Raw genomic sequence first — 15,420 nt, forward strand, 5'->3', positions numbered from 1 at the left:
GTCAATGTGACAGTCAATAGGTATATTACCCAAATCCCTTAATCCCAAAATTTCTGTCAATATCATACTTATATAAAAGACCATATCCACCGCCTCTACAAGGCTTAACGTCTCAGCAGCCAAAGTGCTTTTTACCACTCTCCTTATTTTCTTTGTTTCCCACAAAAGCAGGCAACATTTACCATTGTTCCCCAAAAGGAAAATTATAAAACCTCCTGCGCTTGAAACCCCATCACATAGATTTGCGTAGGACGCATCACTATAAACTATGAGTTTCAAGTGCCTACGGTCACCTAAAACTGGGAACTTCAAAACACACTCCTGCATTTTTAGTTTAGCCAACGCTTTATTTGCTCTTATTAAGTCTTCCACTTTGGGATCATTCATTTTTGTACTCAACTCTAAGACATCAAAACTCACGTCCGGTCTAGTCTGTCTACCTAACCAGTTCAGTTGCCCAATTAAACTTCGCAGTTGCTCTTTTTCTATCTTTGAAACCATTGCATCTTTTTGTGAAACTCGGCCACGACTAATTGCTACTGGGCTGATGCTTTCCAAATAAGATTGCTGACGTAAAGTTGCCCCTAACTTAGTCTGTCCAATTTCCAGTCCAATATATTTAAATGCACCGGAAGCCTGACTACCAACCCTGAATTCTTTCCTCAAACCAGAGATTACAATAGCTTCAAAATTACTAGTCCCACCCCACAAAGAATCATCGACATGCATCATAAAAATGCCAGAAATATTTCCTTTATAGTGCCAGTAAAACATTGCAGGATCTGCTTTCAACTGGCAACAGCCTAACTTTAACAAAACTGACCTTACCGAAAAATACCACTCTAGATGCATCATTTAATCCATATACACATTTGTTCAACTTCCAGAGTACCCCTTGTGTGTTAGCTGCTTCTTTAGGACGGAGAAAAATGTCTCTCTGGAGCTGATGCCCCTGCAAAATGGCAGCTTTTATATCTATAGATTTGCATTTCCATGCCTTTGTGGCTAATAGAGCCAAGAAGATCTTTAAAATAACCTTTCTCACTGTAGGTGAATCTACCCTTAAATCCTGATCTTCTAAGTTTTCTTCAAATCCCCTTGCCACAAGCCTGGCCTTTGCCTTATAAGTTCCATCCGGAAGAACCTTTTGCGTGCAAATCCATCTGTGGGATAGAGCTCTTTGTCCCCTATCCGATACTTCCGTGTATACCCCAAATTCACTCCAACTATGCAATTCTTGCTGTTTAGCTTCTTTGATAACTTTTTCATCTAATTTATTTGAAGCCACCAAAATCTCACGTGCATGTGGGCTTCTACTCCTATTAGTATTCGTAGTCTTACTCATGTTCCGAGATCTTGATAAACTACGTCCCCTCTCCCGTATCTCGTTCTGTACTGCTACTGCTTGATCTTTCCCTTCTGCTGTGGGATGTCCTTTCAATAGTTATCGACCTTTTCCTGCGGACTTGTTCACTATCCGATGTACTATCTTAACTGGCACTGCGTTTCTGTGCCCTCCAATTTTGAACTTCGTTTTCCCCATCCATTGTCTTGACTCCTTCCCCTGAATGCTGTACATTCAACCAATGTTTATACTTTCCAGTGGCCTTCCCTGCTCTACTAATAACAGTTGCATCCTTCCATTAACTAGACCCTTCAGGCAAGTATGTCACTTTTGTACAACTTTTGGCAGTTGCCCTTTTGGAAAACTGGCCTGTTCTAATTCATCAGAAATGTTGTGTTCCTCCACAGAAACCCTGTCTACATCAGTTAATTGGTCCTCATAGTTCTGTAACACATGCGTACCAGATGACTTTGGTTCCTCGTCATGTCTGTCTGCTCTGTCTAAATTTGAAAATTTGTAATCTGTACCCATTATCCTTGATGAATGTACCCTAACAGTTTGATTACCATGTTGCAAAATAATTGTTTTGCCATCTATGCCTATGATCTTCCCTGGGCCTTTCCATTCATTAGAATTGTCTCTCTTATGCTTCCTTGCTGAAAACGGAATCTGATGGCCGTACGTTATGTCTTAAAGCTCTGCAAATTCTTTCAGAGACTTCTGCTTCCAAAAAAGCTTTTCTACTGCTATGTAATGCATTTAAATGTTCAGCAAAACCAGAGCTAATTGTAGTCCCCTCCCAAGCTGGAGGGTGGTCATCCAAAATGGACGGAATTTTAGGATTTCTACCAAATACTAATTGATAAGGACTATAGCCCCCAACCATCTGCAATGAATTCTTTGCATGTACTGCCCATGCTAAAGCTGAATTTAGCCTGCAATTTGGTCGATCTGCCAAAATTTTCCGAAGCGTGTCATCGATGACAGCATGATTTCTTTCACAGACACCATTACTAAATGGACTTTCTGTAGCCGTATTCATAACTCTGATATTCATGTTTTCACACATATCCCTAAACTCATCATTAGCAAATTCTCCCCCATTGTCCGTAAGGAATTTTGCCGGTGGACCCATTCCTGTTCCTTTCCATTTTTCCACGATTTGATCCAGAATTACTCTCTTTTCTTTACTTCGTACAATCGTTGATTGACTAAATCTGGTTGCTAAATCTACAAAATGCAAAATAAATATATTATTTGCTTTATCCCAGATCTTAAGGTCCATGGCCACAATATCATTAAAATCCCTGGCCAAAGGTAGGGTTACTATCGGTTGTGCTGGTGTCCTTCTGTACTTCTTACAAACTTCACAGCGGTCACTAACCTGTTCTATCAGTTTAGTATAGTCGTCATCCCTTACCCCTACATCCTTTAATATAGTCTGCCAAATTCCATTATATAGTCTTCCATGGAGATATCCTCCATTTTCCGGAACTTATCAAAATCCGACCATGCATCACACGCACTTAACAAGTCATCTTTCTTATAAATCTTATCCATATAATGTAATAAAGTCTCCAGACCTTCTTCTGAGTCTAACTCTTCCAATTCCAGCTCAGAAAGCACTTTGTTTTGGATTTTACTGCCATATGGTAGAGAAAGAGCCAATGCCATACCTTGTTTTCTCTTTCCCAAAGCAGTTACCCTAGTCCACATAACTACTGCACTTCTCTATTTGTCGTACGATTCCCTTTCAGAAAATAAGGGTTGAAAGTCATATCCAGCCATCTTTATCCTTGGTTCAGCCATATATCCCTTTTTTTTTAATTTTCTCACTCACTCCTTGGTTTGATCTGGAAAAGTTGTATGTTTCAACCCTTCACATTTACACGGCAACCATCCTCTGCTACCAATTGTTAGACGTTTTAGTTGCTGTGATATGAAGAGTCTAAAGTTCTGTTCCTTTTTCACAAACACTCATTTATTTCATTCCACAGCCTTTGCACAAAACTCTCACTGTACATCACCTGACAGAGGCCACCTGAAGCCCCTTTACTTATCAGTGTCAATTAATGGATACTTAATATAAATGAAACAACTAATTGCAATGTCTCTTAACCCATTACTTAACACAGGGATCCCCTGTGGTCGTTCCCCTTAGTAACAAGTATACCGCTTTGGATACTGTTGGGGGGGGGGGGAGGGAAAGACTTACCAAGGGTAAGCCATGGGGTACAGGTCTCTGGCACAGAGTCTGTCCCTGTTGCTCAGAAGGGAAGGGGGAGAGGAGTAGAGCATTAGTCATTGGAGACTCCATAGTTAGGGGGATAGAGAGGAGATTCTGTGGGAACGAGAGAGACTCGCGGTTGGTGTGTTGCCTCCCAGGTGCCAGGCTGCGTGATGTCTCGGATCGTGTTTTCGGGATCCTTAAGGGGGAGGAGGAGCAGCCCCAAGTTGTGGTCCACATAGGTACCAACGACATAGGTAGGAAAAGGGATAGGGATGTAAGGCAGGAATTCAGGGAGCTAGGGTGGAAACTTAGATCTAGGACAAACAGAGTTATTATCTCTGGGTTGTTACCCGTGCCACGTGATAGCGAGATGAGGAATAGGGAGAGAGAGGGGTTGAACACGTAGCTATAGGGATGGTGCAGGAGGGAGGGTTTCAGATTTCTGGATAATTGGGGCTCATTCTGGGGTCGGTGGGACCTCTACAAACGGGATGGTCTACACCTGGACCAGAGGGGTACCAATATCTTGGGGGGGACAATTGCTAATGCTCTTCGGGAGGGTTTAAACTAGTTCAGCAGGGGCTTGGGAACCTGAATTGTAGCTCCAGTATACAGGGGGTTGAGAGTAGTAAGGTCATGAGTAAGGTTTCAAAGTTGCAGGAGTGTACCGGCAGGCAGGAAGGTGGTTTAAAGTGTGTCTTCTTCAATGCCAGGAGCATCCGGAATAAGGTGGGTGAACTTGCGGCATGGGTTGGTACCTGGGACTTCGATGTTGGGTGTGGTACCTGGGACTTCAATGTTGTGGCCATTTCAGAGACATGGATAGAGCAGGGACAGGAATGGTTGTTGCAGGTGCCGGGGTTAAGATATTTCAGTAAGTGCAGGGAAGGTGGTAAAAGAGGGGGAGGGGTGGCATTGTTAGTCAAGGACAGTATTACGGTGGCAGAAAGGACGTTTGATGAGGACTCGTCTACTGAGGTAGTATGGGCTGAGGTTAGAAACAGGAAAGGAGAGGTCACCCTGTCAGGGGTTTTCTATAGGCCTCCGAAAAGTTCCAGAGATGTAGAGGAAAGGATTGCAAAGATGATTCTGGATACGAGCGAAAGCAACAGGGTAGTTGTTATGGGGGACTTTAACTTTCCAAATATTGACTGGAAACACGATAGTTCGAGTACTTTAGATGGGTCCGTTTTTGTCCAATGTGTGCAGGAGGGTTTCCTGATACAGTATGTAGATAGGCCAACGAGAGGCGAGGCCATATTGGATTTGGTACTGGGTAATGAACCAGGACAGGTGTTAGATTTGGAGGTAGGTGAGCACTTTGGTGATAGTGACCACAATTCGATTATGTTTACTTTAGTGATGGAAAGGGATAGGTATATACCGCGGGGCAAGAGTTAGATCTGGGGGAAAGGCAATTATGATGCGATGAGGCAAGACTTAGGATGCATCGGATGGAGAGGAAAACTGCAGGGGATGGGCACAATGGAAATGTGGAGCTTGTTCAAGGAACAGCTACTGCGTGTCCTTGATAAGTATGTACCTGTCAGGCAGGGAGGAAGTGGTCGAGCAAGGGAACCGTGGTTTACTAAAGCAGTCAAAACACTTGTCAAGAGGAAGAAGGAGGCTTATGTAAAGATGAGACATGAAGGTTCAGTTAGGGCACTCGAGAATTACAAGTTAGCTAGGAAGGACCTAAAGAGAGAGCTAAGAAGAGCCAGGAGGGGACATGAGAAGTCTTTGGCAGTTAGGATCAAGGATAACCCTAAAGCTTTCCATATATATGTCAGGAATAAACGAATGACTAGGGTAAGAGTAGGGCCAGTCAAGGACAGTAGTGGGAAGTTGTGCTTGGGAGTCCGAGGAGATAGGAGAGGTGCTAAATGAATATTTTTCGTCAGTATTCACACAGGAAAAAGACAATGTTGTTGAGGAGAATACTGAGATTCAGGCTACTAGACTAGAAGGGCTTGAGGTTCATAAGGAGGAGGTGTTAGCAATTCTGGAAAGTGTGAAAATAGATAAGTCCCCTGGGCCGGATGGGATTTATCCTAGGATTCTCTGGGAAGCTAGGGAGGAGATTGCTGAGCCTTTGGCTTTGATCTTTAAGTCATCTTTGTCTACAGGAATAGTGCCAGAAGACTGGAGGATAGCAAATGTTGTCCCCTTGTTCAAGAAGGGGAGTAGAGACAACACCGGTAACTATAGACCAGTGAGCCTTACTTCTGTTGTGGGCAAAATCTTGGAAAGGTTTATAAGAGATAGGATGTATAATCATCTGGAAAGGAATAATTTGATTAGAGCTAGTCAACACCGTTTTGTGAAGGGTAGGTCGTGCCTCACAAACCTTATTGAGTTCTTTGAGAAGGTGACCAAACAGGTGGATGAGGGTAAAACAGTTGATGTGGTGCATAGAGGTTTCAGTAAAGCATTTGATAAGGTTCCCCACGGTAGGCTACTGCAGAAAATACAGAGGCATGGGATTCAGGGTGATTTAGCAGTTTGGAGCAGAAATTGGCTAGCTGGAAGAAGACAAAGGGTGGTGGTTGATGGGAAATGTTCCGACTGGAGTCCAGTTACTAGTGGTGTACCACAAGGATCTGTTTTGGGGCCACTGCTGTTTGTCATTTTTATAAAGGATGGGTGAGTAAATTTGCAGATGACACTAAAGTCGGTGGAGTTGTGGGCAGTGCGGACGGATGTTACAAGTTACAGAGGGACATAGATAAGCTGCAGCGCTGGGCTGAGAGGTGGCAAATGGAGTTTAGTGCAGAAAAGTGTGAGGTGCTTCATTTTGGAAGGAATAACAGGAAGACAGAGTACTGGGCTAATGGTAAGATTCTTGGCAGTGTGGATGAGCAGAGAGATCTCGGTGTCCATGTACATAGATCCCTGAAAGATGCCACCCAGGTTGAGAGGGTTGTTAAGAAGGCGTACGGTGTGTTAGCTTTTATTGGTAGAGGGATTGAGTTTCGGAGCCATGAGGTCATGTTGCAGCTGTACAAAGCTCTGGTGTGGCCGTATTTGGAGTATTGCGTGCAATTCTGGTCGCCCCATTATAGGAAGGATGTGGAAGCATTGGAAAGGGTGCAGAGGAGATTTACCAGAATGTTGCCTGGTATGGAGGGAAGATCTTATGAGGAAAGGCTGAGGGACTTGAGGCTGTTTTCGTTAGAGAGAAGAAGGTTAAGAGGTGACTTAATTGAGGCATACAAGATGATCAGAGGATTGGATAGGGTGGACAGCGAGAGCCTTTTTCCTCGGATGGTGATGTCTAGCACGAGGGGACATAGCTTTAAATTGAGGGGAGATAGATATACGACAGATGTCAGAGGTAGGTTCTTTACTCAGAGAGTAGTAAGGGCGTGGAATGCCCTGCCTGCAACAGTAGTGGACTCGCCAGCACTAAGGGCATTCAAATGGTCATTGGATAGACATATGGACGATAAGGGAATAGTGTAGATGGGCTTTAGAGTGGTTTCACAGGTCGGTGCAACATCGAGGGCCGAAGGGCCTGTACTGCGCTGTAATGTTCTAAGTTTCTATGATACCGTCTTCACCTGATTGCCAAGAAATAAACCAGAGCCCATTAAAAACTGTGTGAAGCTGCCGGCTTTGGATCAAATGTTAAATCAAGGTCGCACCTGCCCTCACAGCACTATGTAAGGGAGTTCTCAGTGTCCTGTCCAACACTTATCCCTTGGTCAGCGCAAGTCAAAAATAATTGTACGGTCATTTACCTCTCTTTGTGACTGATCCCTTGCTGAGTTTAAATCATCATAGAATTTACAGTGCTGAGTAAATGTTTTTCGCTACATTACAACAGTGCCTACACTTGGAAAAAGGTCATGCATTGGCTGTAAAGGCAGGGTGCCCCAAGGTCTTGAAAGGCATTGCAGAAATGCAATGAAAACTGAACTCGAGTTCCACTGAACATTACCAACATTTTGCTTTTATTTCAGATTTCCAGCATCCATAGTATTTTGCTTTTCTTTGCTGTAGAAATGCAAGTTTGTTCTTGTTTTTCATCAGCTACTACTTCCTGTCTTTAACCACTTCATCACACCCTACATGCTCCAGGTTCCAGTGACATCTCTAAAACCAGATAACAAAATCCCAACAACTGGGCCACTCCGCACAACCGATTTATGATTTTGATGTAATTACCAAATGTTTACTGACTGATAATCTGCAGAGGATTAACTGCCACAATCATTGCAACTTTATAATATTTTTTAAAACTCTGTGCAGTGCTCTCTCTCCATGGATCTATCACAAAGCAAGATACACTATACAATACTGTGCAAATTAACAAGAATTAGAGGAGTGTAGGCATCTTGGACGTTTGGAGATCATAGCGACGGGCGAGGCCATGGAGGGATTGGAAAAGAAAAGGGAGGATTTTAAAATCAAGGTATTGCTTAACTGGGGGCCAATGTATGACAGGGAGTACAGTGATGATGGTGAATGGGAGATGGTGTGAGTTACGACCTGGGCAGCAGATTTTATGGAAAATTCTTATACATTCCATAGTGGACATTTTACCCATCAGGGTTATCTGATCACTGCAAACACTGCACTACTTTTATCCATAACATCTCAGATTATACTTATATTCATTTTTACATTTTTTTTCCAATTAAGGGGCTATTTAGCATGGCCAAACCACCTATCCTGAACATTTTTGGGTGTGGGGTGAGACCCACGCCGACACGGGAAGAATGTGCAAACTCTACCCGGATAGTGACCCAGGGCCAGGATCGAACCCGGGTCCTCTGCGCCGTGAGGCATACTTATATTCATTTACATGACATTTATAGGATGTTTTTCTTCCATTCATTCACAGGATGGGGACAGCACTGGCAAGGCCAGCATTTATTACCCATCCTCAATTGCCCTTCAGACAGTGTTAGTGAGCCATATTTCATGAGTACAACTGAGTGGCTTGATAGGTCATTTCAGAGGACCAGATTGCATAAGGATCTGTGTCAGCCAGACCAGGTAAGGACGGCAGATTTTCTTCCCTAATGGACATTAATTTAATAATCTTTATTGTCACAAGTAGGCTTACATTAACACTACAATGACGTTACTGTGAAAAGCACCTAGTCGACACATTTCGGCACCTGTTCGGATACACAGAGGGAGAATTCAGAATGTCCAAATTAGCTGCCAGCACTCGGAGATGTTTCTTTCGGGACTTTGGGAGGAAACCGGAGCACCCAGAGGAAACCCACGCAGACACATGGAGAACGCGTAGACTCCACACAGACAGTGACGCAAGCCGGGAATCAAATATGGGATCCTGGAGCTGTAAAGCAACAGTGCTGCCGTGCCAGTGAACCTGATGGGTTTTTACAATAATCTGGTAGTTTCAGGCTCACCATTAATGATGTTAGCTTTATATTTCAAATTTGTTTAATTAATTAAATTGCCTCGGTGAGATTTAAACTCTAGATCACGATCCAGCAACATAACTATTATACTACACGTCCCACTTTTATATGTGATTAGTACAATTTTCTCCAGATCATAATCACTTCTCTGGCTCTTAACATATTTAAAATAGACCCTATATGTTTACATACATTTTTTGCCAGTGAATATACTTTATTCTGAGGGAATTAGATCCATCCAGATTTCTGCTCCATACTTCACATTTTATTACCAGAGTGTGTATCATCCAAGTTAGTTGTAATGATGAACTATGTATATTGATGATAAAAGCAAATTCCTGCAGATGCTGGAATCTGAAACAAAAACAGAAAAAAATGGGCAATCTTAACAGGTCTGACAGCATCTGGGAGACAGAGCAGAGCTAACGTTTCAAGTCTGGATGACTCTTTCATCCAGACTCAATGTTAGCTCCCTTCTCTCTCCACAGATGTTGTCAGACCTGCTGAGATTGTCCAGTATTTTCTGTTATGTTATATACGTTCATGATTGATCTATTCATATGGTTGATGATGAACTACAGATAATTATACTTTATATCCAATGTAATCAGCTCTCTGCCCCCCTCTCCTATAGTTTTAACTGGGTTATTCTGGGTTTATACTGTGTATATTTTACTCTCCAGGGTGATCCAGCTCTGATTCCAATCCCTATAGATTGACTGGGTTTAGTTTGATCGGGTCACTCTGGGGTTTAGTTTGATCGGGTCACTCTGGGGTTTAGTTTGACTGGGTCACTCTGGGGTTTAGTTTGACCGGGTCACTCTGGGGTTTAGTTTGACTGGGTCACTCTGGGGTTTAGTTTGTCTGGGTCACTCTGGGGTTTAGTTTGACTGGGTCACTCTGGGGTTTAGTTTGACTGGGTCACTCTGGGGTTTAGTTTGACCGGGTCACACTGGGGTTTAGTTTGAATGGGTCACTCTGGGGTTTAGTTTGAATGGGTCACTCTGGGGTTTAGTTTGACCGGGTCACTCTGGGGTTTAGTTTGACCGGGTCACTCTGGGGTTTAGTTTGAATGGGTCACTCTGGGGTTTAGTTTGACCGGGTCACTCTGGGGTTTAGTTTGACCGGGTCACTCTGGGGTTTAGTTTGACTGGGTCACTCTGGGGTTTAGTTTGAATGGGTCACTCTGGGGTTTAGTTTGACCGGGTCACTCTCGGGTCACTCTGGGGTTTAGTTTGACCGGGTCACTCTGGGGTTTAGTTTGACCGGGTCACTCTGGGGTTTAGTTTGACTGGGTCACTCTGGGGTTTAGTTTGACCGGGTCACTCTGGGGTTTAGTTTGACCGGGTCACACTGGGGTTTAGTTTGAATGGGTCACTCTGGGGTTTAGTTTGAATGGGTCACTCTGGGGTTTAGTTTGACCGGGTCACTCTGGGGTTTAGTTTGACCGGGTCACTCTGGGGTTTAGTTTGAATGGGTCACTCTGGGGTTTAGTTTGACCGGGTCACTCTCGGGTCACTCTGGGGTTTAGTTTGACCGGGTCACTCTGGGGTTTAGTTTGACTGGGTCACTCTGGGGTTTAGTTTGAATGGGTCACTCTGGGGTTTAGTTTGACCGGGTCACTCTCGGGTCACTCTGGGGTTTAGTTTGACCGGGTCACTCTGGGGTTTAGTTTGACTGGGTCACTCTAGGGTTTAGTTTGACCGGGTCACTCTGGGGTTTAGTTTGACTGGGTCACTCTGGGGTTTAGTTTGACCGGGTCACTCTCGGGTCACTCTGGGGTTTAGTTTGACCGGGTCACTCTGGGGTTTAGTTTGACTGGGTCACTCTAGGGTTTAGTTTGACTGGGTCACTCTGGGGTTTAGTTTGACTGGGTCACTCTGGGGTTTAGTTTGACCGGGTCACTCTGGGGTTTAGTTTGACTGGGTCACTCTGGGGTTTAGTTTGACCGGGTCACTCTGGGGTTTAGTTTGACCGGGTCACTCTGGGGTTTAGTTTGAATGGGTCACTCTGGGGTTTAGTTTGACCGGGTCACTCTGGGGTTTAGTTTGACCGGGTCACTCTGGGGTTTAGTTTGAATGGGTCACTCTGGGGTTTAGTTTGACCGGGTCACTCTGGGGTTTATTTTGACCGGGTCACTCGGGGTTTAGAATCTCTATGAGAATCTTACCCTCCAGGGTGATCAGGTCCAGCTCTTTCTGACTCTTCTCGCCGCTCTCCGGCTGCTCGCACTGGGGCTCGGCCGACACGTCCTTCATTTCCACATCGGGGGCCGGGGGCCCGGCGGCCAGTTTGGCCTTGTCCGGGGCCGGCTCCTTGGGCTTGTGCTTCCCGGTCGTGTCCTTCATCGCAGCGGCTGGAGGGAGGGAGCGGGGAAAGGCCGGGTTTGTGGGGGTGAGGTTCGAGTTGCGGCCTCGGGCGGGGGGGGGGGGGGGGCGGCGGCGGCGGCGGCGGCGGCGGCGGCGGGCGGTGATCTCCGGGTGGATTTGTCTCCCTCTGCGGATCTCTCACGCCGGGTCTCACGCCCTCTCCACGATGACTGGGCACAAACCCCCGACTAGGCCGCGCCGCCAGCCGCGCACAATCGACAGCCGCATCATCCGCCTCAGCCCCACCTCACCGAACACAGACCGATCGATGGCCGGGAGCAGTCACTTCAAGGAGCGCGAGCTGCGCGGCGGTTGCAGCGCGGTGGCACAATGGTTAGCGCTGCTGCCTCGCAGTGCCAGGGTCCCGGGTTCGATTCCAGCCTTGGGTGGACTCGTGTGGCGGTTCTCCCAGTGTCCCGATGGGTTTCCTCCCACAGTCCAAAGATGTGCGAGTTAGGTGGCTATGATAAAATTGCATCCTTGGTGCGATAGGGTGAGTTTGTGAATTTGGGGGGGGGGGGGGGTCAGTGCACTCAATGGGCTGAATGGCCTCCTTCTGCACTGTAGGGATTCTATGAAAATGGTGCTGGATACCCACTTCTGAACTATCCCCTCTCCTCACCGCCCCCCCCACCGCCCCCCATTTCACTTCTATTTAAACCCCCCCCCAGCCCCGACATTTACCATTCATTGATATCGATGAACAGCCTCCACCTCGAGAAGATCCCCCCCCAATACCCCCCGCCCCGCCCCGCTCTGGGCGGTCCCGACACTCAGTCAGTCATATCAAACCTCTTCGAAATAGATATTTCCCTTTGCAGAGACATAAATCATTCAATCTATGCCCACTGGTTCATTATTTTCTGACTTACACTAACAACCCATTTAAGATGATCAATCAAGCTCATTAAATGGATCATTTATGTTACGTCGAGGCAACAAGTATTCGTATAATGCATTCAAACTGATGGAGCTGTGGGCTGACATGTCTCCAGGTCCAGATGGACTTCATCCTAGGGTCTTAAAAGCGGTGGCTGATGAGGTATTAGATGCATTGGTGGTAATTTTCCCAAATTCCCTTGGCTCTGGAAAGGTTCCATCAGACTTGAAAGTAGTCTCTATTCAAGAAGAGAGGCCGAAAACAGGAAACTAGAAGCCTGTTAGCTTGACCCTTCCGGCATGGGGAAGGTTTAGAATCAATCATTAAGGAAGCTATGGCTGGATACTTAGAAAAACTCAAGGTAATTGGGAAGAGTCAACGTGGTATTGTGAAAGGGAAATCAGGTTTAACAATTTATTAGAGTAACTTGCATCGTGGATAAAGGGGAGCTTGTAGACGTGCGATACTTGGATTTCCAGAAGACATTTGACAAGGTGCCATATCAAAGGCTATTACAGAAAATAAAAGATCATGGTGCAGGGGATAACATATTAACATGGATAGAAGATTGATCAGCTGCAGAAAACAGGGTATGCCTAAATGGGTCTTTGTCTAATTGGCAGGATGTTATGAATGGAGTCCCACAGGGGTCTATGCTGGGGCTTCAACTTATTACAATTTACGAAAATGACTTAGATGAAGAGGGCAAGGCATGGTAGCTAAATTTGCAGACAACAAAAGATAAATAGGAAAGTATGTTATGAAGAAGACATAAGGAGTTTGCAAATGGATATAGATAGGTTAAGTGAGTAGGCAAAAATCTAGCTAGATAGAGAGTAATATGGGAAAATGTGAAGTTTTTCACTTTGGTACGAAGAATTTTAAAAATCAGCATTAATTAAATGGAGAACAACTGCAGAATTCCAAGGTGCAGAGGGATCGAGATGATCTGGTGCATGAGTTACAAATGGTAGACAGCACATAATCAAGAAGTCTAATAGAATGCTATATTTGATTACTAGAGGAACTGAATATAAAAGTAAGGCGGTCATATTTCAGTTATACAGGGCATTGGTGAGTCCACATTTCAAACACTTTACGCAGTTTTGGTCTCCTTAATAAAGGATATAAATAGGGGCAGCACAGTGGTTAGCACTGCTGCCACACGGTACCAAGGTCCCAGGTTCGATCCCGGCCCTGGGTCACTGAGCCTGTGGAGTTTGCACATTCTCCCGGTGTTTGCGTGGGTTTCGCCAACATAACCCAAAGATATGGAGGGTAGGTGGATTGGCCACGCTAAATTGGAAAAAATGAATTGGGTACTCTTAAAAAAAACAAAAGGATGTAAATGCATTGGATGTGGTTCAGAGGAGGTTTATTCGATTGATACCTGGAATAAGTGAGGGCAGCACGGTAGCATGGTCGTTAGCACAATTGCTTCACAGCTCCAAAGTCCCAGGTTCGATTCCCCGCTGGGTCACTGTCTGTGCGGAGATTGCACGTTCTCCCTGTGTGTGCGTGGGTTTCCTCCGGGTGCTCCGGTTTCCTCCCACAGTCCAAAGATGTGCAGGTTAGGTGGATTGGCCATGATAAATTGCCCTTAGTGCTGGGTGGGGTTACTGGGTTATGGGGATAGGGTGGAGGTATGGACTTGGGTAGGGTGCTCTTTCCAAGAGCAGTGCAGACTCGATGGGCCGAATGGCCTCCTTCTGCACTGTAAATTCTATGCAATGTAAACTATGTAATGTCTTATGAGGAAAGGTTAGACAGACTGAGCTTGTTCCCACTGGAGTTTAGAAGAGTGAGGGGTGCGATTTAAGTATATAAGATCCTGATTAGTCTTGACAAGGTGGACGTGGAAAGGATGTTTCCTCTTGTGGTGAGTACAGAACTGGGGGCACTGTTAAAATTAGGCGTTGCCCTTTTAGGACAGCGACGAGGAGAATATTTTCTCACAGTTGGAACTCTGCCTCAGAAGGTGGTGGAGGCAGAATCAGTGAATATTTTTAAGGCGGTGGTAGAAAGATTCTTGCTAGGCAAGGAATTCAAAGGTTATCAGGGGTGGATAGGAATGTGGAACTCGAAACACAAACAGAACAGCTATGATATTATTGAATGGCGGAGGAGCAGGCTTGAGGGGCCATAATGGCCTACTGCTGCTGCTATTTCATATATTTCTGTATGCAGGGACCTATTCTCTGCAAACAAAATAAATACGTTCAAGGCTCATAACTGTTTTGAATTACCTGTGAACCTGGAGCGCTGATAGTTCCCAATTGCTTTCTCCGTGACCTCAGCAGAGAGAACTTGCCAACCAATCAGTACCGTTTAAATTGTCGCAATTGTTTGACATTTGGCACTCTTGCATTTGTCCTGATGGGAGCTAGAGGAAATGCTCCAGTAACATGTCTCTCTTTCAACAATATTTATTTTTTAATTTATTCTTTCGTGGGATGTGGGCATTGCTGACAAGGCCAGCTTTGTTGCCCATCCCTAGCTGCCCCTGAACTGTGGCTTGCTAGGCCATTTCACAGGGCAGTTATGAGTCTACTAAGTCTGAACTATAGAGTTACAGGTAGACCAGAGAGGCTAAGGCTGGCCGTCAGTGAACCAGATGGGCTTTTACAATAATCAATTGTCATTTCACAGTCACCATTACTGATTACTGAGACCAGCTTTCAATTCCCAGATTTCATTAACTGAATTTAAAATCCACCAGCTGCCATTGAACCCATGTCCCCAAAGCCTGGACTTCTGGATTAATAGTCACAGAATCTGCAGTGCAGAAGGAGGCCATTTGGCCCATCGAGTCTACACCGGCTTTTGGAAAGAGCACCCTACTTAAGCCCACGCCTCCACCGTATAACCCAGAAATCCAACCTCACGGACACTAAGGGGCAATTTAGCATGGCCAATCCACCTAACCTGCTCATCTTTGCACTGTGGGAGGAAACTGGAGCACCCGGAGGAAACACGAGAAGAAACTGCAAACTCCACACAGGCAGTCACCGGATCCGGAGTTGAACCTGGGACTCTGGAGCTGTGAGGCAGCAGTGCTAACCACTGTGCCACCGTGCCAATGACATTACAACCATGCCGTCAATTCCCCCTTTATATTATATATATATTAATGGATTAGAGGAGTGCTGAGCAATCCTTTTATCTTCACCCTGAAATTCACAACCGGAAAAGGTGGTGTA

The 15,420-nt window shown here is 45.3% G+C and overlaps 1 protein-coding gene across 1 annotated transcript in view; it reads right to left on the reverse strand.

The window, feature by feature from the left end:
* Window positions 1-11,371, reverse strand: part of psmd3 (proteasome 26S subunit, non-ATPase 3) — a 39,685-nt gene extending 28,314 nt beyond the window's left edge. Inside the window, exon 1 of the mRNA XM_072487354.1 lies at window positions 11,142-11,371. Within this exon, the coding sequence (XP_072343455.1) occupies window positions 11,142-11,319 (178 nt within the window). The 5' untranslated portion in view covers window positions 11,320-11,371. The remainder of the gene's footprint in view (window positions 1-11,141) is intronic.
* Between the last annotated feature and the right edge of the window lie 4,049 nt (window positions 11,372-15,420).

This window comes from Scyliorhinus torazame, chromosome 21 (assembly GCF_047496885.1).
Source record: "Scyliorhinus torazame isolate Kashiwa2021f chromosome 21, sScyTor2.1, whole genome shotgun sequence".
Classification (NCBI taxonomy): Eukaryota; Metazoa; Chordata; class Chondrichthyes; order Carcharhiniformes; family Scyliorhinidae; genus Scyliorhinus; species Scyliorhinus torazame.